This window comes from Sebastes fasciatus, chromosome 15, assembly GCF_043250625.1.
Source record: "Sebastes fasciatus isolate fSebFas1 chromosome 15, fSebFas1.pri, whole genome shotgun sequence".
NCBI lineage: Eukaryota > Metazoa > Chordata > Actinopteri > Perciformes > Sebastidae > Sebastes > Sebastes fasciatus.
Genome location: NC_133809.1, coordinates 2794507 through 2821687, shown reverse-complemented (window position 1 = coordinate 2821687; position 27181 = coordinate 2794507). Strand labels below are relative to the sequence as shown.

Sequence of the window (27181 nt, the reverse complement as noted above, 5' to 3'; positions counted from 1 at the left end):
CTGGTCCAGGGCTAGTACTTTCTGAAAGTACCAAAACTTTCACGGTGGAGTTTGCAGGGATGACTGTCGCTGATTGGTCAAATACACACAAAGGCCGCTCCTTCAGCTCGTGTAACGCTTCATTCATAAAACAAGGAAGTACTCTAGTGTCCATTTAGGACCATTTTGGGATGAAGGGAGAACATTTATCTTTGATAGTTAAAAGTTAAGCCTAGGCTTGCTTTCCTCAAGGACGGCCGCACAGGAATGAGCTGACTTGGAATCATGACGAATAAACGTTCGGATCTTTTATACTCTGTGTGGGTTTCTCCTCGCAGCAAACCGACATTCTCAAAGCTCCTCAAAGTTCTCAATTTTTGCAGCCCATCCACGTACGTGTAGTTTTAACAATTTGGATGTACGCAGGCGTGTGAAAACCTGACCCACGTAACCTCCACGAATGACCGTGTCTGATGGTTTGACGTCACTTTGACCGTGTCTAAAGCACAAATAAATCACCCTCAAACACTCAACAGATGATTTACTGTGGAGACAGACACTGCAACATTTATTTTAAATAAGCTGAAACAGACCTGAGCTGTGTGACGTCTCTCGTCAGGTGGCGTGTGGCTGCCCACAGACTGTAGCTTCTGCTGTCGGTCTCTGATCCATGACTGAGTGTTGGTACTCTGAGTGTCGAAGTCGTCTGAGAGACTCCGGAGCTCTGCCTGCCTGGCGGTCTGCTGAACTGCTCTCCACTGCTGCTCTGCGTCTTTTACCAGCTGCTGAACCTCTGGTTTCTTGCTCTCCTCCAGATGCTCACACAGACCTTCACCTCGAGTCTTCAGGTGGAGCACCTTGGACTCTCCCTCGGGTTTGGAGTTCAGTACAGCCTGAAGGTGAAGACACAGACATGGTGGTTTGTGGGAAGTTAGAGTTCAGCCCAAGACTTCACTCCAACTACAAACTCGTCACTGGTCAACACTACTACATAATTAATCAATCAAACATGATGTGCAAAAAGTAACAAAAGTAATGTGACTAACTTAAATTTTCTGAAAACATAAACACTCACCTGTGCGACCTGTAACCTTTCTTCAAACGGCATGTTACTACTGAGAGACACCAGCTTCTGCTTCTGCTCTCTGATCCAGGACTGGAGGCTTTCACTTTGGGTTTTGAAAGCATCAAAGTCCCGTTCAGTGGTGGCTTCAGTCCCTGCCTTGTTGAGACCCTCCTCGGCAGCCTGCAACACTTTCCTCCACCGCTCCTCCGTTTGTCTGACTGCGTCCTGAACCTCTCGTCTCCTGCTCTCGTCCAAGCTCTGGTTGTCACAGAGACTCTGGCACTGTCGCTTCAGATCCTGGAGCTTTGAATCTCCGTCAGGCCTGGAGCTCAGAGTAGCCTGAAGAGAATGAATATCCCTTTAGGAGACCACTTTATCCTCAACAGACAAGCCTTTACGAGATGTTCTACACGTTAAAAACCACCACACATTTTAAACTTACTTGCGCAACCTGGAGCTTTTCTTCAACTTGCATGCAACCACCAAGCGACTGCATGTCCTGCTCCCGGTCTCTGATCCAGGACTGAACATTTTCATTCTGGGTTTTGACGGCGTCCAAGTCCTTGTCTAACAGCGCCTGCGTCTCCGCCTTGCTGAGGTTCTCCTCAGCTGACCGCAGAGCCGTCCTCCACTGCTCCTCCGTTTCTCTGACCGCCTGCTGAACTTCCTGTTTCCTGCCCTTCTTCAGCTCTTCCTGCTCACACAGACGTTTGCTTTGCTTTCTCAGATCGTCCACTTTAGAGTCTCCCTCAGGTTTGGAGCTCAGGATGGCCTGGTGGTGGTGACAACATGGGAAGACAATGGAAACTTGAGGACGAGGAAAATACATTTTAGTGATGCAGATTTTTCTTGTTTAGTTAAGTTTAATTTATGAAATCAAGAATGGTGGAATGAAAGACAGAGAAACAAGAAAGAGAGAAACAAGTGAAGCAAAATAGGGTATTCCCGACCAGAAAAAGAAAGTGTCGATCAGATTGTGTTTCACTCACCTGAGCTTTGTGTTTCATCTCCTCTGTCTGGGTGTCTTTGTCAGAGGAGGTGAGGGGTTGAACAAGGTCAGTTATCCAGGTCCTGGTGCTCTTAGCCTGGGTATTAAACTTGTCAAACTCCCCCTCCAGGGCGCTCTGTGCGTCGGCCTGCTTCTGCAGCCGGCCTTCCAGTTTTCTGTAACGTTGTATCAGGTTATCACCGTCCTTCAGGAGGCTTTCAGCTCGGACGCCTTGTCTGCGTACTGATGCTAACAGCTCACTGAGGGTGTCAGCTCTGCTGCTGTCACATGGGAGGCAAGTTCAGGCAAGGTTTAACAAAAACAGGTAAAGTGTTGTACATAAGACAAAATTTAAAAGAAACGAAAGACAATATAAAAAGACAATGGGAGTGAGACAGAAGGTACACATGACAAATAGAAAAGAAAAAAGACTCGTGTGGTGAATCTATATTCTGTGGATTGGATCTGATGTATTAAAGAAATTACCAGTTATTTATTACCTGCTTTGGGAAATAGCAGAATATAATTATTAAATAATATTGGGGTTATTTCAAATATGTTACTTTACTAATTATCACCTACTTACCATGACATTTTACCTGTAAAATGAAGTGTTAGCGTGTTTCACTCTCACATATCAACATCAGAGTCAGAGTTAGTGCTGAAGATTACCTCTCATCCTGAAGGTCTTTCAGAAGATGTTTGACTTTGTCCGACTCCACAGACAGTTTCTCTTTGTTCTGCAGCCACTCACGGAAACTGTCGTGCTGCTTCTGCAGACTACAGAACAAAATACAAAATTTTCTTAGTGGTTTCAATCACACTTCACCTCCCTGCGGTTTGTGAGACTCCTGCTAAAAAGGGCAGATTTTACACTTGTGTTTTGTAACAGTATTTATCTTCATTAGCAGACTTGCTGTTCAGGGAACCAAAGAAGAAGAATGACCTGTTCAAGTCACTGAGGAGAGGCTCCATTTGTTTCTGCCTGTTGAGGCAGTGTGTTCTGAACGTTCCCACCTCCTTCTGCTGCTCCTTCAGCCAGTCGGTGAACTCGGAGAGCTGCTGGGGAGGAACCTGCTGGCTGCCTCTCTCCAGCTGACCTTTCAGCTGCTTCAGACGTCTCTCTGCATCCTTGGATTTTAAGAAACCCTGACGAGTATAAGAGAAACTGTGACGACCCATCCATCATCCACCAATCTATCTATCTATCTACCCATCAACGTATTCATCTACTTACAGTGAGTCTCTGCAGGGATGTTTCCACGTCTGTTCTGCTCTCAGGGTGCTCAAAGCACTCGTTGACCGACAGCTGCAAGTCCTGGAAACATTCCTCAAACGACTGCCTTTCATCTGGACGATAATTAATAAATATTACCATCATATATGATCACAAATCATGATTCATAAATAAGACAAATAAAGACCTGACATCACAACTTTGTTACACAAGACACCATCAACTAAAACAGGAGACACAAGCTCCACGCTAACCTTTGAGGACCTTGAGCAGGCCTTTGTCCCTCTCCTCTCTCTTCAGGTGGATCATGTCCTTGGTGCGAGAGATAGCCTCCCTCAGCCTGGTGCAGTCTACAGACAGCGCCTCCAGCACCTGAGGACTGGCCACGCTGGAAACCAGACCAACCTCCTTCAGCGCAGCCTCAGCCCGCTCCTCCTGAGCCTCCAGGTCATCACACAGATGCTGGCGACGACAAGAGACAAAACGGTGATAGTGATGGTTATTCTAGTAACAGTAGAATCAAAGGAAAAGAGTCAAACTCACTAATGTGAGATGGAATTAATTTAGCTCAAACTTATGTTAAAAAACAACATTGATTTTCTTCATACAGTCTGCCTGATTATGTCTGAAACGCTCCGTTTTAGCACATTTCAATAAAACTGCGTTGCTAGGCAGTTCAGTTTGGGTCCATGTTTACTTCCTGTTAGCTGATTCATCATTCACATACACTGTAACCGTAAATAAACTGGGACTCATTTAGAATGTTTAAAGGCCTTTACACACCGGCTGCGTTTTTTTCCGGGCTATTAATTCGCAATTAATTTATTATCATGCATATTTTCACACAAAACTTGAATATTACGTGGCGAAAAAGCGACGTAATTTTTTTTGGAACAAGGCTGATTTTCAGACACGGCAATAAAGTTTGCTGTGTCTGAACCAACACGGCAAACTTTATTACTCCTTTTAACCTTGACCAAGGCAGCGCAGACCAGATCAACTCCTTACGGTCACAATAAAAGCCCTAGACATATAATATTCTCAGGCAAGTATTTCGCATTATCGTGTCGTTTATTTGTCATGCCAATGGTGTGTAAAGGATTTTAAACTTTGAAAAGGTATATATATATTGTATATTTGTGACATCACAACTGTACAGAAATCCTGACAGCTTGTTTCAAAGGCACAGTTTCTGAATACGGGCTGTGTGTATTTGTCCGTGGATTGAGCATTTCAATACTTTCAGTGTTTATAAAGCACTTAAACCTGCTTTATAATAAAAACAAACATGAAAATATCACTTCTTACAATGTGGGACCTTTAAAGAATATTCATATTTCCTTTTCTGAATAACATCCTTTATTTGTATTTTTATATCCCTAAGAGGATATACAAGTTTGATATATTTATTACACTAATTCTGTCATTATTATCATGTGGTACTGTACTTTTTCAGCAGATATTTCAATGTCGTTGTAGAAGCTGATATACTAACATCCATCACAAGTGCAAAGGGCCAACAGTGATCCCATTTGACATAATTTTCTGAAATTAGGACCTCATTGTCATCCTTATAGTACATCAAATCAAGTCAGGTTTTTTTCACCAAATCAAATCAAACTGAAAAATGTACATATGTCAGACTGAATTCTGAAAGTCTGGAAGGAAGGAGTATAAAGTATAAGTAAGATCTATAAAATGAAGCATTGAACCAAAGTGAGTTACAAACTCTAACAGCTGCGTACCTTCATCTGGTCTTCAACCTTTGGTTGTGACGCATCAACATTACTGATGGAGCACTGGATGACCTCTACGGCTGACTGGCACTCCTCTACCTTCTCAGCCAGGTGTTTCTTCACAGCCATCAGCTCCTCAAAGACGTCGGTGCAGTCGGCAAACAGCTCCTTCACCTGCTCCATCCTCTTCCTCAGCTGGGTTTCCATCACCTTATTCAAACATTGGAAAAAGGGTACAGAAAAAGAAACACTGAATCTAGGAGCCAGAAAACAGTAATATAAGCTTTGAATGTGGATATGAACTTGTAAAAATAAAAGCAGAAGGTATAAGATCATGGATTGTTTCAACTGACCTGCAGCTCCAGCGGGGCTTCCTGACTCTGCAGCATCTCCTGGATCTCTACTGACTTCTTGTGGAAATGCTCAATGTTCTCCTCATTGGCATGGATCTCATCCTACAAGGGAATGAAAAGTTTAGTACAACTCTTATCTTCTACATATAGATGAAATTAAAAGATCAGGCATGACCTAACACAATCTCTAGTTCTGATGATCTAAAGTAGGGTTGTATGAGGAACTTCTCCACAGTCAGTGTATTACCTACAGTAGATGGAGTTTGGAGAAACAGACAGGAGTACCAGCACGGGAGCAAAGCAATGTACCGCTGTGGACGGGGGCAGCAGCAAGACAGATTATAGACTATGGATAAGTGCCTCATACAACCCCACTTCAAATCATCCAAACTACACATTTAAAGTGTCACAATAGCTGAATACGATGTTTTGGAGGTTGCTCAGACAGGCGGTGAAGCAATAAGAATTGGACTTGTATGGGAAACTCACCCTCATGGCGAGTACTTGTTGCTCGTTGTGGAAGGGATGGCTCTCTGCAAACATAGCCAGTTTGGCCCCCGCCCAGCCGTCCACCTCTCCACCCAGCATCAGCTGCTTCTCCCACAGCTCCAGCGCCACCCGCAGGTTATCCATGTAGGCGTCTGTCTTCTCCGTCACCTGCAAGGGCATATTAAATCATCAATATTCAGTCACGTTAAACTGAAAACAAAAGAGTTCCAATCAATCAGATCCTGTAATCTCAGTGGGTGTAAGCTGTATGCTTCTTCCTTGGACCTGCTAAACCTTCAGGTTTTGTAGAATATCTAAAAATAAATGTTTCTAAATATGATAAGTACACTATTCATACGACAGAACGATGCTTACGTCCAGCCAGTTGTCCATGACTGTGTCGGCCTCGGCTTCGAAGGGAGTCTCACTGCAGTCTGGGAACTTCTTCAGTTGAGACTGCAGCTGTCTGCAAACACCCCTCATCTCCTCCATGTGAACCCCAACACCACCGAGCTCCTCCTTAATGTCACCCACCTGGACAGACATGTGAACATACAGTATACCTCAACACACTGTGACTGGTTCCATCCATTACATTTACTGTGTACTGTGTAGTAGGCTACTAGGCGTGAAAGCCGGGTAAAGGGTGCTTTGTGCGCCTGGATTAGATCCTGAGGGCCGTGACAAAACGTTGGTAATTGATGACCTGGCAATGAGACCGGGCTGTGTTCCACTGAAAAGTCGAGAGGTGTTTCGCTGCCTTAAACGCGTAGCGGCACGGCATGGCATCAACCATACAGGCACCAAACATAGCGAGGTGAAGGCCAAATGACGTGGCAGACTTTATCGCTCTTTATACCACGTCACCTGACTTCTTCCTTTACTCCCGCCATAACTACAACTACGTAGAGCGTCATAGTTTGAGGCGTAGAGCCACTGACCAAGCTGCTGTATTTGACGCCTTATATTGGGAGTGAGAACGGGCTGGTAAGCACAGTACATACACTTTTTAAATGTTGCCTCTTATTCATGATCTTAAACTGTTTTAATCTTGTTTGTAAAGAACTGTTTTATAAATCAAGTCTGTGTCTGATGCTTGGTGCTCAAACGTAGTCAAAGTTGATTTTGTTGCTGCTGTTTTTTGTGTAGCATAAAGGAACTACAACTGCATTTGTATGCTGTAAAATGACAACAAATGAACCTTTAACTTGAACCTTGTGTGTCCACACACTCTTATTATATGTGAATCTTATCAACAGCACCTGAGGGAATTCTGCTAATGAACGGGGTTGGTTTTGTGGACTGACCTTGGTAATAGTTCTCTGCAGGTTGTCCTTGCCCAGGTAGGAGGCCTGATCACTGACGGTCTGCTCTGCTTTCTGCATGGTGTTGCTCAGGTGACTGCGGCAGCTCTGGAACTTCTTCAGCAGCTCCAGCAGGACGCTGCACTGCTTCTTCCTGCAAGAAGGCGGAAATAACACAAGGGATGTCTCACCTGCTGTCGGCCTCACATACACTGCTTTTAGCCAAACGTAGCCATGAACAGCTGTCAGCATTCACCTCGGCATCTAAACGAATATCCTATTGGCTAATATCACCATTTTTATTGAAGACGTCCATATCCAGTAGAAGTTACATTTCCTCTTCATGGCTTAATTTAGTTATTCACCATTTATTTAGTAACTTGAGCTGCCTGACGTACCTGTCAGAAAAACCTCTCTGCGTCTCCTTCCACTGCGTCTCCAGCTCCTGAAGGAGTTGTTCTCCTCCTCCCTGTTTCTCTTGAAGTTCTCGGAGGTTCTGGATCTCTACGAGCTGGGCCTGCAGCTGACCCTCCAAATCTGACAGGCCACGCAGCCTGGGAAATATTACAGGATTATTATCAAGACATTAATTTAAGAAAGTTCCTTGAAAAGCAATCCTATGAAAATCACCAGGAACTTCTTGGAAATAGGGCTTTAAAAAGAAAGATGAAGTGTTGTTACATCAGCATAAAGACACACCTGTGTTGCACAGCCGGTATGGTGGGCTCCTTCAGGCCTTGTGACTCGATCGTTTCCTGCAGCTTCCTCAGCTCCCCCAGCTGTGTCCTCTTCCTCAGGCCCAGCGATCTGCTCTGCGTCTCCTTCTGGAGGCCCTTCTGCTGGCTGGCCAGCCCACTGTCGGCCTCCTCCAGCCTCCTCAGCAGGGCGGTCACCATGTCCAGGCAGGAGGCCGGGACCCCGTCCCTTGTGACCGTCAGCCGGGCCCCCTGCAGGAGCACATCCAGCTGAGGAGCCTTTTCTTTCAGACTGTCGATGCTCTGCCGGATCAGAGCCAGCTTGGAGCGACAGTCCTGCAGCACCACGGTGTCGCTGCAAGGGGCGCCTTGGACCCCGGAGATGTCTTCGTCCACGGTACGCAGCGACATGAGGAAGCGGTCGAGAGCGCGGGCAGCTGCTTCACTCTTCCGGACCTGCTGTCTGAGCTGATCCAGGCTGGTTCTGTGAGTCACCACCTCACGGGACAGAGGCAAGCAGTCTCTGGGGTCCAGGTCGCTGGATTCAGGGTCTAGACGGGACAGCTGGTCCAACTCGCTCTGGATGTTGTCATCCAGTTCCTGTCGCAAAAAGGAGACAAAGTTTAGAATGAGATGAGATCGTTTTTATTTATTTATTCTTTATTTAACCAGAAAGGTCCCATTGAGAAACACAAGAGAAAGGTGTTAATGGCTGAGGGAGGACCTTGATATCTTTCAGGATGTTGGTGTTGGCCAGTGTGAAGGCGGTGATGTCTTTGGGCTGTCTCAGGTAGCGGTCCAGGCGGTCCGTGAAGTCCACCATGTGGTTCTCGGTGGAGTCGATCTGTCGGAGGGCGTCGCCCAGCGAGCTGCCCCTCTTCTGAAGTTTGGACTGCTGGCCGCGCCACTGCTCCTGCAGCTCCGCCTTCTCCTGCTCCAGACCAGCGTTCCCGCTCAACTGGGAGCACTGGTTTGCGTACTCGGACCACAGAGACTCTGTCTCCTGCCTCAAGAACTGGGAAAGAAAGAACTCAAGATTACTGGCATGTCATGGTTATTGACTCACTTAGAAAATAAAGTACCTAAACAGTTGTCCACTAAAGAGTTAATATCTATATATCTGCTATCGTACCTGTATTTCCTGGAGCCGTGTGTGGAGGCCTTTCAGAGAGACGGAGTCAGACGGGACATCCTTGATGCTTTGTTCGTTTTTAGCCAGTTGGGCTTGCAGAGACCTCTTACCATTCTCATATCTGGAGGTTTTAGAAGTTAAAACAAACAAAGACAACAAGTTAAACCTGGAATATGATGACCTCCTCATAGTTTATAGCTTATCAGCTGTGATAAATTCAGTCTACCTTTCTAAAGTCTCCTTCTTGGTGACTTCTTCCTCTACAGACGTCTGCTTCTCAACCTCCCTCCTCTCCACACCAACTGTCTTTATTGCCACTTGAAACATCTGAAAAAAAGAGTAATAGCGTGTTTTCTGTTATTTCAAACCTCTGGAGCTGCTCAGTGGACGTCCGTAGAAGACTGGAGAAGTGCTAGCATGGTCTGAAAATGTTCTAGAGTAGCTTTAATTGTTGAGTTCAATATAAAGAGTTATACCTCAGCTGAGATTTGAGGTTTGTCACTTGGTCTTGTGGTTTCCTTTTCTGTGCTCAGATCTTCGCTGAAGGCAACGGGAATCCTGTGAGACAGAAATGAAGATAATAAGTTCCCTCGTGTTTCCCTTTAACATCTGTCTTTAAACATCCACGAGTAGCTTTGGGATGTTTAGCTTATGATGTTTGAAGGACTTCATGACCTACAAATAACAGATGTAGAGAAATTATGATCCACTTTCATCTCCAAACATCAAGTTTAATATTTTAACTTCATATTTTAACTTCATACTCTGCCAATAGGATGAGATAATGTAATTCAGCTACACACGTAGGTACTTGCTCACTGTCTACTGCTGTGACTGCATTTCACACTTAAGTGCACAATATGTAAATCTCTCAATCACAACAATAACAAAAGGCAAAGTTTAGTGACGTTGTGAAGTATGAAGTAGGATTCCTTCAGTGTTCATTGTTTAGGTTTTTATCAGCAGAGGTCTCCTCCTCTCCAAAACAAAAGGACCTGCTGATTAAAACCATAAAAGACTCTGAATATAGCAACTTCACTATAAAAAAAATCAGTGTTCCTCCAACACTGTTCGGCGGACACAGGATGTTCCAGAGAGGCTGCGAGACGAGCTGCAGCTAACGTTTACTCAATTTTGTTTCTCTGATAACTTCAGATCCAATATATAGTTAAAACCACCTAGATCTAAAAAGTGTATTGTATAAATGTGACTTAAAACTTGATAAAAAGTAAATTAATGACAGCTTCTGGTAAACAAAAACAAAGGAGATATAACGCCTTTGACACGCAACCAAATAAAATGGACCATTATCTTGATTCAAATTAAGAATTTCTCAGGTTTGAGAATTGTTGGAAACATTTGGGATAACGAAAGTATACAACTCAACAAAATATATAACATAGGTCTAATCGTTTTTAGACATTTTAATGCGTGATAAAGTGATATATTATAGCTTTAATGATACCTAGAATCAGGGAGTGGTGCTTCTTGGTCTCCGCTGAACTGTCGCTGGATGGCAGCCAGCCTCGTCTCACACTCCCTCAGCTGGGTCTGGGCCAGGCGGTGAGCGTCCTCTGGGCTCAGGGTGTCACACAGCTCCTTCAGGGCCTCGAGGTGCTGCCCTGCCTGGGCAAAGCTTCCCTCCGCTGAGAAACAAGCCTGGTGAACGTTAAATAAACACACATGTTAATAGCTGGATTTGAAGCCAGATGATTAATACAACCAACTCAATCCTACTGAAACTTAGAAACCTATTTTGTTTTAGTTCAACACTTTTGTTGTAGTTTTTTTTATCTATACACATCTGAACAGACTTAAAATGTAAATTTTTAACTTGCTTGTTTTGCTTAACAGCATCTAATATTACAGAATCACATTTATGTCTTAAGCTTGGTTCATACAACAAACAAGTTAACCCCCAGATGACAGCAGCCCACAGATGTACTTCAGAAAAAATAAAAGAATGCTGTTTTCATCTTGAAAAATGTGATTTTTAATTTAGATGTTTTATGTTGTGTTATGTCTTTTTTGGCCCAGTAAGTTACCATAAAATTCAATAGGGTTATATGTGACTGTAAACAGCACTCTCTTATAGAGCAACCAGAAAGAAGTATTGAAATTACCAAGTCCCACTGACAGAGTCTCCTTGGAGGCATACAAAGAAGACGGAGGAAAAAAGGGTTAGTTAAGCAGAGCAGATCAACTGGCTGTGTTCCCGTCCACCAAAGCACACAAGCCAAGAGTACAAGCTCTGGGGATTTAGCTACCTGCTCTTGGTTTTCTAAGCGGGAGCTTAAGTGCATCTCACACTGCAGTGCAGCTTTGTTAAAGTCTTTCCTTGTTACTTCAAAACGTAATTGTTTCACAAAGCCTGAGATCTCAGCTCTCACAGCCTGGGAGATAAAATAAAATGAGTTCAAAACAACCACATGACATGTTAGAACATAGTATTCAATAAAAGGTTTATCATAATGAATGCTGTATATGATATATATATATATATGATTATATATATATGATTGGCATGCACATGCTGACACATTTTAACCTCAAAGATCACGATAAAGCCGCACTAAAACTAGTAAATGTGATCATGCGCCTATTAACAGTAATTAAAGTCCCACACATGAACACCAATCTCCCAGTGAGTGAGTGTGTCCTACCTCCCACTGCGTCCTGACAGACTGGGTGAAGAACTCCATGTCTCTGAGCTGTGACGGGGTACAAAAGGCCTCCATGCCCTTTGTCGCTCTCAAGAACTCTTCTAGTAGCTCTGGGTCCAGGGTCTTCAGAGTCTCCTGAAGGGAAAAAGGCATTCATATAATTGCAGACTGACTGGCTCCTCGTTTTTCAAATGTATTTTTTTGACAAGTGCCAAACCCAAAACAATCTAGATAAATAGCGCTACAGGTAAGAGATAAATATGTATTTAACTGTTACATTAATTGGCAATATAAAGTACTAAAACTGACCTCTAATTGCATGAAAACATTGCAGATTAAAACTTACTAATTAAGGTTACTCATTGATTATAATATTACAACACAGTAGAGATTAAATTTACCTCTTTTGCTGATGCTTGCTCGGCCGTTGTACATTTGTTTTTAAAGACGTTGATGGTTTCCAGGATGTGCTCCTGCAGACAGTGCTTGGCCTCCTCAAAGCCATTTCTGGCCAGAGCCTGGGCCTTGGCGTAAGCCTCCGTGTAGGCCTTGGGAGGCGCCTGGGCCAGGGCCGGAGGTTTAATGCACAGGTCTGGTGACTCCGCCAGGGACTGAGGCAGCACATTGACCTGGGAGAGGAGAATAGTTTGTGGCTGTTGAGGTTTGGGTTGCGGAGGAGACTGAGGTTTTGACTGTGGAGGTGGTTGGGTCTGAGGTCTGGCCTGTGGGGGTGATTGAGCCATAGATTGTGCTGCAGTTTGGGCCTTGGGTAGCGGTGGTGACTGAGCCTGAAATTGTGCCTGCGGTTTGGTCTGTGGCAGTGACTGGGCCTTGGGCTGAGTTGGTGACTGAGCTTTTGGTAGTGGTGCTGTTTGGGTCTGTGGTGGCGATTGGGCCTTGGGTTGGGTTGGTGACTGAACTTTGGGTTGAGTTGCTGATTGAGCTTCGGGTAGTGGTGTTATTTGGGCCTGTGGTTTGGGTTGTGGTGGTGATTCAGCCTTGATTGGTGACTGAGCCATGGGTTGAAGTGGCAACTGGGGCTCCGGTATGGTCTGTGGCAGTGATTCAGCCTTGGGTTGGGTTGGTGACTGAACCTTAGGTTGACTTGGTGATTGAATGTCTCGTTGTGGTGCTAATTGAGCCAGAGGTTTGGGTTGTGGAGGTGATTTATCTTTTGGTTGAGTTGGTGACTGAACCTTTGGCTGTGGAGGTGGCTGTTGGAACTGAAGATTGAGCTGAGGCTGCTGAGTTTGGGTCTGAGACTTTACTTGTACCGATGACTGTGTCTGGATGTTTGTTTGGGACTTGGCCTGCAGCTGGGGTTGGAGCTGAGGCTGCAATGGAAGCTGCTGATGGGCTTGGTGTGGTGGTTGCGATCGGGGAGGTATTTGAGCTTGCATCTGAGGCTGAGTTTGTTGCTGATGCTGAACCTGCGAATAATGCTGAGATTGAGGCTGGGGATAAGGCTGTGGCTGAAGCTGAGGCGGTGTCTGAACCCAAGTCTGTTGCTGAACTTGGCCTTGTTGCGTCTGGATATGAAACAAATTATAAGCACTCATCTGAGATTGTTGTTGCATGGGGCTCTGGGGTCTCATTTGAGGTTGTGTTTGAGCCCAGGGTTGGGTTTGTGTTTGCATTTGATACGATGGCCCCGTGAGAGAATACCCGGGTGGCCTGACTGGAGGTCCCTGCTGAGGCCCAGCTTGGGGCCACTGAACTGTTGGATAAGCCTGAGACTGTGGAGCTTGAACTATTTGCTGAGGGTATGGTTGTGGACTTGGATGCCTGTGCTGGCCAATGGCTTGGTTTTGTGGGTCTTGTGTCCACTGCTGGGTTGGGGACTGACCCGGGGAGTAACCTTGGGGGTAAAGTGGAGGTTGTGCTGTAGCCTGTGGAAGATGGACAGACACTGGGGATGAAACTCTAACTTGAGTCCAAGCACGGATTTGGCTCTGGGAAATATGGCCTGGGTGCTGGACCTGGACCATGGACTGGGCATGGGTTTGAGGATGGGCCATGGACTGAGGATGGGTTTGGGCCTGGACCATGGGCTGGGCATGGGCTTGCGGATGGGCCATGGACTGAGGATGGATTTGAGGCTGGACCATGGACTGGGCATGGGCTTGCGGATGGGCCATGGACTGAGGATGGGTTTGAGGCTGGACCATGGACTGAGGATGGGTTTGAGCCTGGGCCATGGATTGAGGATGGGTTTGAGGATGGGTTTGAGCCTGGACCATTGACTGAGGATGGGTTTGAGCCTGGACCATGGACTGAGGATGGGTTTGAGCCTGGGCCATGGATTGAGGATGAGTTTGAGGACGGGTTTGAACCTGGACCATGGACTGAGGATGGATTTGAGCCTGTGACATTGACTGAGGATGGATTTGAGGCTGGGGCATTGATTGAGGATGGATTTGAGACCGGATCATGGACTGAGGATGGATTTGAGCCTGTGACATCGACTGAGGATGGATTTGAGACTGTGCCGTCAGCTGAGGATGGATTGGAGGCTGGGCCATGGACTGAGGATGGATTGGAGGCTGGGCCATGGACTGAGGATGGATTTGTGTTGGTGGCCTAGGGGAGGGTGACCTGACAGGGGACCATGACTGTGAATGACTACGAAGCTGAATGTGGGATGGCACAGGAGGCTGAATTTGGCCCTGCAGTGGAGCCTGCATAGGGGAAGAAGGTCTGACCTGCGCCCATGTCTGCACTTGAACTACAGCTGGGCCATGGACTGGACCCTGTGGCTGCATAGATGGCTGAGGTCCAGCTTGGACATATGTTTGGGACTGATTCTGAACCTGGGTCTGGGTCAATGAATGTGTCTTCATGGGGCCATGAGGCTGTGGAAGAACTTGTGTCTGTGACTGACCTTGGCTCACTCTGGTTTTGGACATGGTCTTCATTGGTTGCTGACCGTCTGCGGTAGTGTGGGACACACTTGTGGACTGCACTTGGACCACTGTCTGAGATTTAGACTGAACCATAGTTTGGGGTTGTGACTGATTTTGGGCCTTCGTTTGTGGGTGAGGCGTAGCCACAGTTACAGTCTGGGATTTAGTCTTAGCGTCTGAATCTGGTTGAGCCTTTCTTACAGTAGGCTGTGGTTGTTTTTCCTGTTGCTGCTGCAGCAACTGTTGCTGTTGCTTTTGCTGTTTTGCCAGCTGCTGTGGTTGTTGTTGCTGCAACTGCTCTAGATTTTGAGGTTGCTGCTTTTGTTTTTGCTGCTCCTCTTTTTGCGGTTGTTGTGGCTGCTTACTAACCTTTGCATGTTCCTCAGTCTGTGACCTGGCAGTCGCTGTATGCTGTGAAACAACCTGAACCGTTACCACTGTTTCTCTGTCTGATTGTAGCTGAGTCTGTCCAGTCTGAACAGGTTCCTGCGTGGAATCCCGTTCTGGAGTGTTATGCTCTCCCTTGGCCGGCTTCTGAAGCCAGGGCCGGTTCTTCATGGCCTGGGTCTTTCTGCTCTGAAGCTCCTGGGAGCTAAGAATCGGTTTCTTTACAGGTGGTTGGTGATGTGAAGTCTGCTCTTGGGGCTCTGGTGATTCTGTTACCACCTGCTGCTGAACTTGATGTTGATGCATCTCCACCTGTTGTTCTTGCCGTTGTTGTGGTTGTGTTTGCATCGCCCCCTGCTGGTGCACTTCTTGCTGTTGTAGCTCCATTTCCGTCCGTCTGTTAACTTGTTCCTGCTGCAGTAGCTGTTGCTGCTGTATCAATCCTTGTTCCCGAGTCTGCTGCTGTATTTTTACAGCGGTCCCTTCCGGTGGCGACTTTGTCCCGGTCTGCTTCACAGCTTGTGCGTAGGTATATGGCATTGGAGGAGAAGTCACCTTTTCTTCTCTGTACTCCTGCACCACTATCTTTGGCACAAAGGTTCCATGACCCTGAACTAACTTTGTCTCGGACTGCTGAGTCGGCCATGTGACTGAGTCTTTAGCCTGTTTAAAGACTTTAAATGGAGGAGACCCTTCTGGAGGGCTCCTGCTTCTGTCTCTTCTGGCTCCCAGGCTGCTCAGCATACCTACAGCTTCCTGCAATTGAAATCACACACATTAGAAAACCTGACTTTGTAATTCATAAATCATATTAATATTATCTGGCTCATTTCTTACTGTCTGAAGTAACGATCAATGGCTTGCTCAGTCAATTTACAAAAAGAAAAATGGCCATAACATATGTAGGACACAAACCACCCCCTCAAGCTCAAATCTATAGAGGGAATTTACCTGGAAAAACACCTTCAAAAACTACAAAAATCAAAGAGTCACAGAGTAAAGCCTCGGCCACACTGGGAACGTCAGGAGCATGAGGCGGCTGCGTTACCTGTTGTTTTTTATTTTGGCTTCCGTGTTAACAGGTTAGAGCAGCCACACTGCCCGCGTGAGACGCGTGTCTTTTTAAATCAACACATCCTGCTTTCATTTTAAAATAAAAGCACTAAAGTGTTTTTTCTGTAGACAGAATTACTTCATTTGTTAAAATGAGGCTTTTATTCTGAAATATGTACAGGGCAGTGCTGTGGAACATGCAGTGACTTGCAGAGCTCCATGAATGAATAAAGTACGGGTTTTAAATCAACACTATTACAAAAAGAAAACCGACCTGTGACTGTGCAACAGCGGCTCGCACTCGGTCCTGCATGGCGGAGGCGTGGAGGTACTGGATGGGAGAGTTCGTCTGACTCGTCATCACCAACACCTGCAGGTCCTGCTCCTCTGTGACCACCTGACCCTCCAGCTGCAGACCGCGGGAAATCAGGGCCTGGTGGAATAAATGGTGTTAGCGTTTCCTCAATTCCACGTAGGTATTGGAGCTTTGATAGTTTCAGAATAAACACATCTGGATGTAGTCACAGCAGAACAACCTTTCTATCTGTTCTGTGGATCATCTTACCCTGGCTCGAGGGTCCTGGCCCCGCTGTTGTTGTTGCTGTCGCTCCGCAGCCCTCAGCAGCTGGTAGAGCTCCCGGGCCTCAGTCTCCCAGTACAGGAGTTCAGCCAGGCGACTGTCCAGACCCGACACACTGTGCTGCAGCTCTGTACACACCTGTTCTGCATCACACAACGTCTGCATCACCTGTTGACATTAAGGCAACGGATGGTAATGATGTTCATTCACAGATGGTAGCTGCCAGTGGCTATTGAGGGATAAACAGGGAACCAACCCATAAAGACGTGAATGCTTATGAACACAGCTGCATGAAGGAAGTGTTAAAAGGAAAACAAATAATTCATACTTCAGGTATAGTGAGCTTCAGCATCTGTAACTGATCCGCTGGGCATTCTGGGGAGGGAGCCAGAGCCTCAAGATCCACCTCTTTTATTTTCCTCATTACGAACTGAAGGAAAGAAAGTAAACAATCAATCCTAGAGAGACATATCTGGTCTGCTAAAGTGAAATAAACACTGCATCCTGAGATCTGTTATTTCTAATTCTGACCAGACTGCTGTTTCACATCTGATTTTGTTGATTTCTTAGATCTTAATTAGTATTTCTGATTAATGGAAACAGTTCTGCTGCACTATCTGTTTAGCAGGAGGTTGTTACTAACTTAATGTTGTAATAAAATCACTTTGAATCAATATTCTAAGTTGTATAATACATTTCAGAGGTACATAGCTGTGTGGTAAACACTAGACTTATTTTGCTTTTTCAAAATGCTCTGAAATAGTCCGTGTGATATTTATCTGCTCAGAGCTCAGTGACAGTCAGACAGTTAATAGTTAAGAACAGCTATGACTCTACTCCACCCTGTCGAGGTGTAATTTATCCAGCCATTAGTCCTACCTGTAATCTTTTTCTGTAGGTGCGTAGGGGACCTGCCATGACCTCCAGAGGCTCCTTGAGAATGAGAGTGGCCTCTCCGATCAGAGCTCGGATGTTCTGTGGTCTGGCCTGGACGTCAGCACCGGGCTCAGCCGTGCTGTCCTGGAAAAGAGCAAAAGTACCGCTGTTAAATATCAGGTAGATATAAAAGACAAATACGATAATCGGACAAACAACAGAAGCTTGTAGCAGATACGCCAATCAGAAAAGTGTTTGGACAGTTAGATAGAACCATAACACACTAGTTTATTTATAGTAATGTATATATACTTTTTTATATAGCATTTTAAAAGAACATTTCACCCACAAAATTATCATTTGTTTATCAATTACTCAACACGTGTTACCTTAAATTCTTGAAGAAAACATTGTTTTTCTCTCATGCCTCCACGGTGAATGAAGAATAAAAAAAACAGCTACAAGTCTTGATGAATTTAAGTAAATGGGGACCGTGTTTAACAAGAACAAAACTATATCCTAACATCTGTGTACGAACTCTCACGCAACTCGTGCAGAATAATCCAAGTCTCATTTATCCAGTCGAATGCTCACTACTTCACAAACACATGCATCTTCGCTAAAACCTGACTATTTAAAACACTTCGGACTCGCCTGCACAAGCGTGAGACTGTTTGTGAGGAAAACGGATGTTTTGATATAGTTTTGCTGTTATTAAAGGCAGCCCCCATTCATTTCAATTCATCAAGACTTTTCTCCGTTTTTTGATTCTTCGTTCACCGTGCAAGCGTGAGAGAAAAATAAAGTTTTCTTCAAGAATTCAAGGTAACACGGGGTGAGGAATTGATAAACAAATGGTCATTTTGTGGGTGAATTATTCCTTTAATGGACACGTGCTTCCTGTACTTTAACATCACAGTGGACAAGATGAAATAGTCACTGATGTATTTATAACACCTGTCCAATATGCAAATTAAGAAATCAAAGAAGCCGTATGATAATGCACCGTGATCACAGACTATGAAAGCCTCGCATTTATAATTACCTCCACACAATAAGTAAAGGTGGAGTACAAACTTTCAAACTGGAAGTCACTCCTTAATATCACAGTGTGGGAATAATGACAACAATGGGACAAACATAGCTTCAATTCCAAAGGGCTGAGGCATTAAGTCACCAAAATCCCTGCTGTCACTTAACAGCAAAGAAACAGAGAAGAAAGTAAGCCGTCATATAACAACAAAGACACTCGCCCTGATAAAGAAATAGCACGGCAGAAAATGAAATATATAAGAGGGTGGTATGGTGCATTAATTTATCAAATTAACTGACAACAAACTTGAAAAGCAAATGCATGTTTCAATCATGCTGGAGATGTGATAAAAAAAACAAAAAACGGCAATAATCAAACAGCATGACATTTAATGTTTCTCACCAACCAGGTTGTTCTTGTTCTGTAACTTACAAGTGCGTTCCTCTTGAAGAACTCGGCCCAGTGCATGTTGACTCTGCGCAGCTCCTCCGCCAGGCTCCTGCTGGTCTGAGGGTCGGTTGACTCGATCAGGAAGTTGCCCATCTCGTTCAGGTGGGCCTGTCGGGAGCCCCACTCACCCATGGACTCAGACGGCACCTTAACAAAACCATGAATATAGCAATCTTAATCAACAGAGAGGAGGAGTATTTAAGTATGTTTAAAAAGACGTGCATGCAAAACTCCTCTGGAAGAATAAGCCCAGTGAAGAAGGCAAGAGTAATTAGCTAATTTATGATGCGTGGCTCTCCTGCTACTAACTGAACAATATATCCTATTACATTATATTGTATACCTCAGGTCTGTGTGTTACAGAGCCCTGTGCCAGCCAAGCCTGCAGGGAGCTGAGGCAGTCGCTGTAGGTGTCCCAGGCAGACAGCACCCGTCCCATGGTGCTCTTGGCCGTGGTCACCTCTTCCAGAACCACAGCAGTGTCCTCCTCCAGCTGCTTCACCTGCTGACTGACGTGGTGGTAATCTGCAGCTGAGGAGCACAAAGAAAACAGCTGTCAAAAACTAAAAAATTAATCCATGAACTGGCCTGAGATCACCAGGGAAAGGTTTCAAAGTCTTCAAATAACACACAGTCATGAAACAGGGCAGACTTACAGAGGGCAGATTTGCTTGAATATTTCTCAGAAACCTGCTTCAGTTTATGAAGAGCTGCTTCCAGCAGAGATGGGAGCTCCTGTGTGTTTACCACATCCTGTGAACATATACAAAAATGTTACAAAATAAAGGTCCATAACAGCCATGCTCATTACACAGCAGAAACAACATCTTTGGCACCAGAGGAACGATCATGCTGGTACCAAAATCAAAAGGGTTTCTCCTCTTTACGGTCAGTCTCTCTCAGCTGATTATTGTCAGATGTTCAGCATTTAGCATTGCTAAGGTTAGCCGTTTCATGTTTAGTATTACCTTAGCATTAGGATACCGTCTAAGACAATATTATTATTATTATACTGAGATAGATATTACAGAGCCAGAGGAGGGGGGGGAATATTCAGAGACAAAACTCTGAATTTACGAGAAAAAAATTCGGAAAAAGAGTTGTTTTTCTCGGGTCAAGGAACCACATCGCTTCACTTTGCAAGGTTGGATCCACCTCATCACACCAGAGATGCCACAGTTAAACACCGTGGTAAAAAGTGCAAAATATAACAATTATATTAGTATTTATTTATGTACATAAAAGAACATTAAAGAAAACGTGTATATGTATCTTTCAGGACCTTCACCTCGCTCAGAGGCCATTGTTAGCACTACTTTAGGAGCAACAAAATTCAGATGCCGGATGGCGTTACCACGGTTTCGCACAATTTCAGAGATTTACTCTCAACTTCATAATCTTAGAAAATATTCACGTTTTTTTCTTGTATATTTTGATTTTTTTCTTGTAAATCTACCACTTTAATCTCAGAAAATATTAACGTTTTTTCTCATAAATATAAGAATTTAATCTCAGGAATTCTGAGTTTTTTCTCTGAATATTATCCCCCTTTTCCGGCTCTGTATTTTTTTTTTTTTTGCCTACAATGTCCCTAATACGCTGTTGTAACGCATCACCCAAAATAAAATACATATAATGTGTTGAGCACCATTGTACCACTTCCTTCAATCCAATCCCAATAAATGAAATCATTTCCCGAACATGCCAAACCTACTCACATGCCATTCTGTCAGCAACACCCTGACAGCCTCTGGGGAGATGTAAGGCCTCTTCCAGACCCGGAGCTTGGTCCTGATCTGCCCCAACACATCCAAAACGGTGTGACGCTGCTCCCGGTACTCCAGCTTGATCCCATGGTATTTAGCAGTCACTCTCACGCTGGTGAACCTGGTGAAGAAGAAGACATTCACAAATAAGGTTGTGTGAAAGTCATCAAAATGAGAACAAACTTTCTGTTGTACAACTTGAAACCTAATCGATTGTATAATGTTGTAAATGTCACTGGCCTTGGAAATCTCACATTTCCATGATTCATTGCCAACATTCCTAAAATACACCGGCGTGATCCACAATCTTAAAGTTCAGTTTGCTTCTCCGGTATCAGTATCAAATCAACACTGTCTCCCTGTAACAACATTTGATACCGTTCTAACTGAGGTCCGACGCCGGAGCCGGAGTTACATAGAGTACCTTTAAGGAAAGTAATCAATCCAAGCACTGTCTGTACAGTACATATGATTTCACACATGAACACACAGAGTCCAGCTGATAAAGAGACCTCACCTCCTCTTTAGTTCATCTATCTTGTCAGCGGGAACCATCATGTTTCCGTACTCATCTTGGTTCTGGAAGGACTGGAAGGTCTTCAGCTGCTGCGGCATCTCCTCCATGCAGACCTACAGGGACATCGAGCACATTCACATGAATATTTATGTATAAATATAAATACAGAATCATTGCTGCTCATCAAAGTCTATAAGTTAATGCTTTACAGAGGAGAGTTTGTGTGAATAATGAACACTCAGAGTAAAGGGGGCTACTCTGCAGAGGTTATTTATGTCTCAAATGGGGAAAACCCCGCCTGAGGAACCTGAGTTCACTAAGTCAGTATCATTGTTTATTTCACTTCCTGTAGTCGTAAAGTCTAGGGGGACGGATGCAGTAAATATTCACTTTGAGGAGCTCCTGTTTCTCCCTGGCGTCGTTAGCGGCTCGGCCGTGGTCCTGTGGATCGCCGTCCTCCTCGGCCAGAGCCTTCTCCGTTTTCAGCAACCAGCGAGCCACCGTGTCCAACGGGGACGGGAGACTCATGTCCAGCTCCACTTTGTATTCACGTAGCTACACGAAGAGAGAGAGAGAGGTACATACATACCAACGTCTCAATTGTTTTGGGGTTTTTTTTAGGTTTGATTTGGGCAAGAGATCAGAGTGGAACTGACCTTTTCGGTGAGGTTGTCCCACGCCTCTCTGAGTGCTCGTTGCTCCTCGCTCGGTTTCGGGGTTCGTCTCATCGCCGTCAACAACGGCATGATGGGACGCCGCTGCTCATTAAAGGACACCAGAAAGGTCTGAAATACCTGAGGGATGGAAGAGGTTGGTCATCTTTAGTGCCACTTCTGTACAGTTAACATTGACAAATTTGAAGGATCCACTTTTCTTTGCAGGACACTGATGGCACATAATACTCAGCAGGATATTGTTGAGATTAGATTGGAAAACGGGACGGGTAAATATGGCATTATGGTACAAAACCTGATCAGGCTGCTGCAAATTAAACCAACAGCATTTATGAAAAATATAATTTGCAATGGTGTGCAACAAAGACTGCGAATTGTCTCTGCGATTGTATCATTGGCATGTTGTAATAATACAATATGAATGCACCACAGTTAATAAGACAATAAGCAGTGAAGCTGTAAACGTACGTGGTATCTCTCTGAGTAGCTCTCTCCCTCTGTGGAGTCCCATCCCTCCAGCAGCTCTTCGTAGGCGTGAACCAGCCAGCACGTCACTTCCTGTGCCTTCCGATCAGGCGTCGCCTGGCAACGTGGACAAAAACAACAGTTATTGACTAAGTTAGCCACATTGTTAGTCATGATCAGTGATATTTAGTTTGATTTAGGGTGATTTCACACCTGTAGTTTGGTTCAAGAGAAAAAAAGATTATACTGATTGTTGCATTTTAGTTCTGCTCTGGTTCCTGTTCACACTGACATGAAGTTACATGAAGTGAACATGAAGTTACACGGACTGACAGGTAACTCCTTGATTGTCATCCTGCATCATCAGGACCCATGTGGGGAAATCAAATTCTGGTGACTGACAGAAATCAACCACACGTTATGAATAATAAACAGTTAGAGACAGGACGAAAAGGAGGCGTCTTGTACAGTAATGATTCGGGCTGCTTGGCTATTTTATCTTCACGCTGAGGTCAAAATACGGAAGGAAGACAGAAGCTAAACATTGTCCAATTGCACAAATAAAAACAACGCAAAGGCATGAAGTATTTTCATGCACGAGCACCGCCGCATCGTAACTACTTCACAGACACAGAGCGGAGAGAGGACCTCAACTCAACAACGCTACCTCATGACAAGTAACCGCGGCAGTGCTACTGCAGGGCTGAGTTTTCTCTTCCATTCTCCAGGAAACGTGCGGCGGCGACGCGCTTTGAGTTCAGGCTGGTGCACGCCAAGGGTAGAGTACGAGCAGGGAGGCAGGGAGGCGTCTGATTGGTTCTTTCCAAGCGGACCACGAGGCAGTGATTGGTAGACGTTTTTACAGGATTACAGCAGCTACAGATGACGGCTCTTTTCCGGTCTATTTTCAGAGCTCATCAGTAATGGATCGCTGTCGCGGTGTAAAGACCATTTCAACCAATATTACAAATAGTGAAGACTGGAGAACATCGTCAACCCTGCCTTTAACAATACCCAAACATGGCTCCACACACAAATCTGTGTGAAATACCTGCAGCTTTGTTTGTTTATGTTTTATCCCAGACCAGTGGAAGGAACAGTAACCAGTGAAACCAGAACAGGTAGCAACAAAACAGTATCTGCAGAGGAAGAGCTGTTCTACTCTGTATAGCGCTAAAACATGTTGTAAACACGTTTCTATTTATTCAGCAGTAAACCAAAAGAGCAAAGCAAAAAAAGCTTTCCCACAAGGCACCAACACCAGTCATGAGATTCTTTACACAGAACATAATGGCAGCTGGTGTGCCAAAATGTGTGTTGCGCTTCAAGCAAGCCTGTGCACAGCAGAGTACCAAGCCCATACACAGGTTTGATTTGGCAACAAGGTGGTTGTTGTTTTACTCTTTATAAGAACATGGAAACATGTACAACTGCCACCTCCTGTTCTGCTGTCAAAGGGGGTGTTTGAGGCCATATTGATAAGATATTCTTTGATGCAATGTCTATGGTATGTTTATAATATATATATATATTTTGTGCATTATATGCAGAGCAAGAGACACTCTTTTTAGATGCATTTCTCAAATCTGGACTCATTTTGCAGAACAAATTCCTGAGCCCTTGCACAATCGTGGCAGGATTATTCCCTAATTCTAACATAAACATCTCTTGGGGGGTGACGTAACAACATACAAGGTAGATTTAAAAACTCAAAAGTCCACACGAGCCACATCAAAACATGCCGATATCTTGTCAGAAACCAGAGCCGACAGGTGATTTAGTCCACTGTGACTCATCTGTCATGGGTTGTGCAGCAGACGACACCAGCAGGATCGCAGCGGAGGGAAGGAATATCTGCACTGTGATTGCTTTATTCATCTCATGGGAGGCTGAGAAACACACCCCTCGCTGTGGCTTTGGACTCTTTCCCAGAGAACAGGGCAAACTAGTTTGATTCTGCATGATCTATCCTGCATTTAACCACCACATGATATGATGGTAATCTTGGCTCTTAGTGACTTGACTTTTTAATTTGAGTAGCTGCTGTGCCGTCCCAGTAAAAAAAAATATCTTTCCTGGCGTGTCTTTACGAGACATAATCGTTTGCAAATGAAATCTAAAGTTATTTGCGGTAGCTACAAGGGTTTGGTGCGGCTGATTTACGTCGTGTGACATGACAGTAATGATGCCGGCAGTTGCAAACCAGCAAGCCGTAGGGTTTCCAAACGTACCGCATGAACACAGAAAAACATCAGCAGTGACAGGGGGGTGTGGCACTGACGGAGAAGTAGTCGATTCAGGCAGGTTTTTATGTATCACTCTAGTATCCACGGATGGTTTTATTATTCATTTTTGCTTATTCCTTCATTTCAGATCTCTTAGATTTACGCAGATATTAATTATGATTTAGTCTAAGGTGTAAGGTACTGTGTGAGAAATGAAACAGAGGTGGATCGTGACTGTGAGGGCTACCTGTCGCAGAGGTGAAGCAGAAATAGCAGGAGTGTAGTGAATAGGCAGGTTGACAGGAGAAGGACTTTTAGGAGTCAGGTATTGTGTCTAGGAGGAAAAAGAGGGAAGGAAAAAGAGAGGAAGAGAGGAAACGGTAAACAAGGAAAAGGGAAAAGAGAACAGAAAACAAAAAGTTATTGTGGGAAGTGGCAAAGAGAATTGAAGGGCAACGCAGAGAGAGAGACAGTTTCTTAACATTAGTCATGATAACCAAAAGTAATACAACTTGGATTCAGCTAAAATACTTTGCAAGCTGAGATTTATTTCAATGCAACTTCCAAAAACATTCATCTGACTGATTTATTATTGGAGGCTGATATCAATTTCTCACACATATATCGGTATGTGCATACATTCTGGCTAATTTGCAGAAATGAAATGACAGACAGAGTGCATTCGAGGTAACGAGCAGCGCTATCACTGCAAAGACTCCAATGTTTACAAGACTGCTTGATGCACACGAGTTGTGACAGGAGCTGAGCACAGTACATCTATTGTTGTACTGTAAAATACTCTACCTCTGGTTTATATCTTTATAGTCTTTAATGACCAGATTTAAAGGATTCCTGCTAAACGTGTGTGTGAACGTGTACGCACGCTGCATACATATCCATCTTTATTCTCAAATATTGATTTTGGCGACAGCACAAAATCATCAGTCAGACTTTTGCAAACATAAAGATTGAAGCAGATTGAAGAAAAATAACCCACTAAGCATTAATTTAGAGATTTGCAGGTCAATATTGAGGTTAAACGTGAACAGAATCTGTTTTGAAATATACTTTTTTTATATCTAGGTGGCATAATACTGTTGTTACGCAGGCATCTAAAAACTTTTCAGACTAATTTTGCCGGATTTTGTGATGTCCAGACTTCTTTTGTTCTGCAAATCATCAAATCAATGCTGAGTGAGCGAGCAGAACTGGATTAGAAAGAGCTCAGCTGCACCCTGATTGTTGACGGTGCACTGCAGAAGTTTAAATCATCTACCTGAGCTGGTTGTCAAAGTAAAACATGTCTGCAAACATTGCTGCAGTGTCAAATGTTGCCCTGTGATGTTTGTGTAGAAAACAGTGCAGTGATACAGACCTGCATTTCTTCCTCTGGCACTGGCAGGTCTTTGGAGTACTGCAGGAACTGAGCCACATAGGTCATGATGGACTTCTCATCGGGGTCTCGAACGTCCACATCTGCATCCACACCACAATCCTCCATGATCAGTCTCTCACACTACTGTCTCAACAGTTTAGATTGACGCATGAGCAAGCTGCTGCTGCAGCAGGTGGAGTGTAACGCTGGAGTCTGTGTAGCGTCTCTGTCTATAAAACATCCGGCTGATAAAAGTCTGCTAACAAACTAACAGGCAGAGTGGAACAAGTGAGGGTTTTATATAAGACTGAAGAATACAAACAGCAAGGCGAGTCAGCAGACTGTCAGATCGTCATCCCACTTTGCCCTCAGGCTCGCTGGGCACGGCTCTGCCACAATACTCAGCTACACTCACACAAACATTCACATGGCACCAAATCAATTACTGCCGCACAAATATGTCAGTGACAAATAATCTGATGAATCATATTTACAGGACCAAAAGGCGTGGAGGGATGAGCTGCGTGAACAAAAGAATGAAACACAGCTTTGGAGGAAATTAGCAGCATTAGCGTTAAGTGAGACTGATTGTGGAGGACTCGCTAATAAATCATAAATAAATCAATCAAGTGAAACACATCGTCAATACGTGCCAGTCTGAGTTGTGAAACTCATAACAACTTAATAAATTGCAAAGAAATTTAAAGAGAAATTGCAAAACGATATAGCCTGACCTGATATGGGATATATGTACTTGCAGAGCTGGAAATGAACTATGAGCTTTTTTTTGTTGACAATCTAAAAAACAAATAAACTAGAATTACCGCCTTGCAGTTGTATGCCTCCACCAACCAGTGAAGTTGCAGTTTGCAACCACGTCTGTCAGAAATGTCATCACTTCATCATTTCATCCTATTTTAAATTAGACATTTGTGTCAAATTGTCATAATTAGCGTATGAATTCTTGAGTTATGGCCAAAAAAGGTTTTTGTGAGGTCACAGCGACCTTCCCATCGCCGCCACGGAGGCATAAAAAGAGCAACAATGATAAAATGGAACCGTGTGTACAGTATATACTACGCCAATTGATTAAAATATTTAATCGTGATTAATCGCAACTTAATCACACATTTTGTATCTGTTCAAAATGAACCTTGAAGGGAGATTTGTCAAGTATTTAATCCTCTTATCAACATGGGAGTGGACAATATGCTGCTTTATGCAAATGGATGTAT

The 27181-nt window shown here is 44.3% G+C and overlaps 1 protein-coding gene across 1 annotated transcript in view; it reads right to left on the bottom strand.

Moving 5' to 3' along the window:
* Positions 1–27181, bottom strand: part of syne2b (spectrin repeat containing, nuclear envelope 2b) — a 151644-nt gene that overhangs the window by 111470 nt on the left and 12993 nt on the right. The window contains exons 8-43 of the mRNA XM_074661006.1: positions 25947–26047; positions 22350–22463; positions 21864–22001; positions 21598–21762; positions 21208–21320; positions 20643–20811; positions 19581–19677; positions 19268–19455; positions 18907–19071; positions 17445–17585; positions 16894–16995; positions 16551–16733; positions 16260–16418; positions 12044–15688; positions 11643–11777; positions 11247–11372; positions 10445–10638; positions 9456–9537; positions 9206–9306; positions 8980–9100; positions 8572–8862; positions 7852–8447; positions 7551–7706; positions 7156–7306; positions 6224–6382; positions 5849–6016; positions 5360–5461; positions 5016–5216; positions 3525–3732; positions 3271–3383; positions 2980–3182; positions 2706–2813; positions 2035–2314; positions 1488–1817; positions 1055–1384; positions 573–872 (exon numbers count right to left, since the gene is read on the bottom strand). Of these exons, the coding sequence (XP_074517107.1) occupies positions 573–872; positions 1055–1384; positions 1488–1817; positions 2035–2314; positions 2706–2813; positions 2980–3182; positions 3271–3383; positions 3525–3732; positions 5016–5216; positions 5360–5461; positions 5849–6016; positions 6224–6382; positions 7156–7306; positions 7551–7706; positions 7852–8447; positions 8572–8862; positions 8980–9100; positions 9206–9306; positions 9456–9537; positions 10445–10638; positions 11247–11372; positions 11643–11777; positions 12044–15688; positions 16260–16418; positions 16551–16733; positions 16894–16995; positions 17445–17585; positions 18907–19071; positions 19268–19455; positions 19581–19677; positions 20643–20811; positions 21208–21320; positions 21598–21762; positions 21864–22001; positions 22350–22463; positions 25947–26047 (9935 nt within the window). The remainder of the gene's footprint in view (positions 1–572; positions 873–1054; positions 1385–1487; positions 1818–2034; positions 2315–2705; positions 2814–2979; positions 3183–3270; positions 3384–3524; positions 3733–5015; positions 5217–5359; positions 5462–5848; positions 6017–6223; positions 6383–7155; positions 7307–7550; positions 7707–7851; positions 8448–8571; positions 8863–8979; positions 9101–9205; positions 9307–9455; positions 9538–10444; positions 10639–11246; positions 11373–11642; positions 11778–12043; positions 15689–16259; positions 16419–16550; positions 16734–16893; positions 16996–17444; positions 17586–18906; positions 19072–19267; positions 19456–19580; positions 19678–20642; positions 20812–21207; positions 21321–21597; positions 21763–21863; positions 22002–22349; positions 22464–25946; positions 26048–27181) is intronic.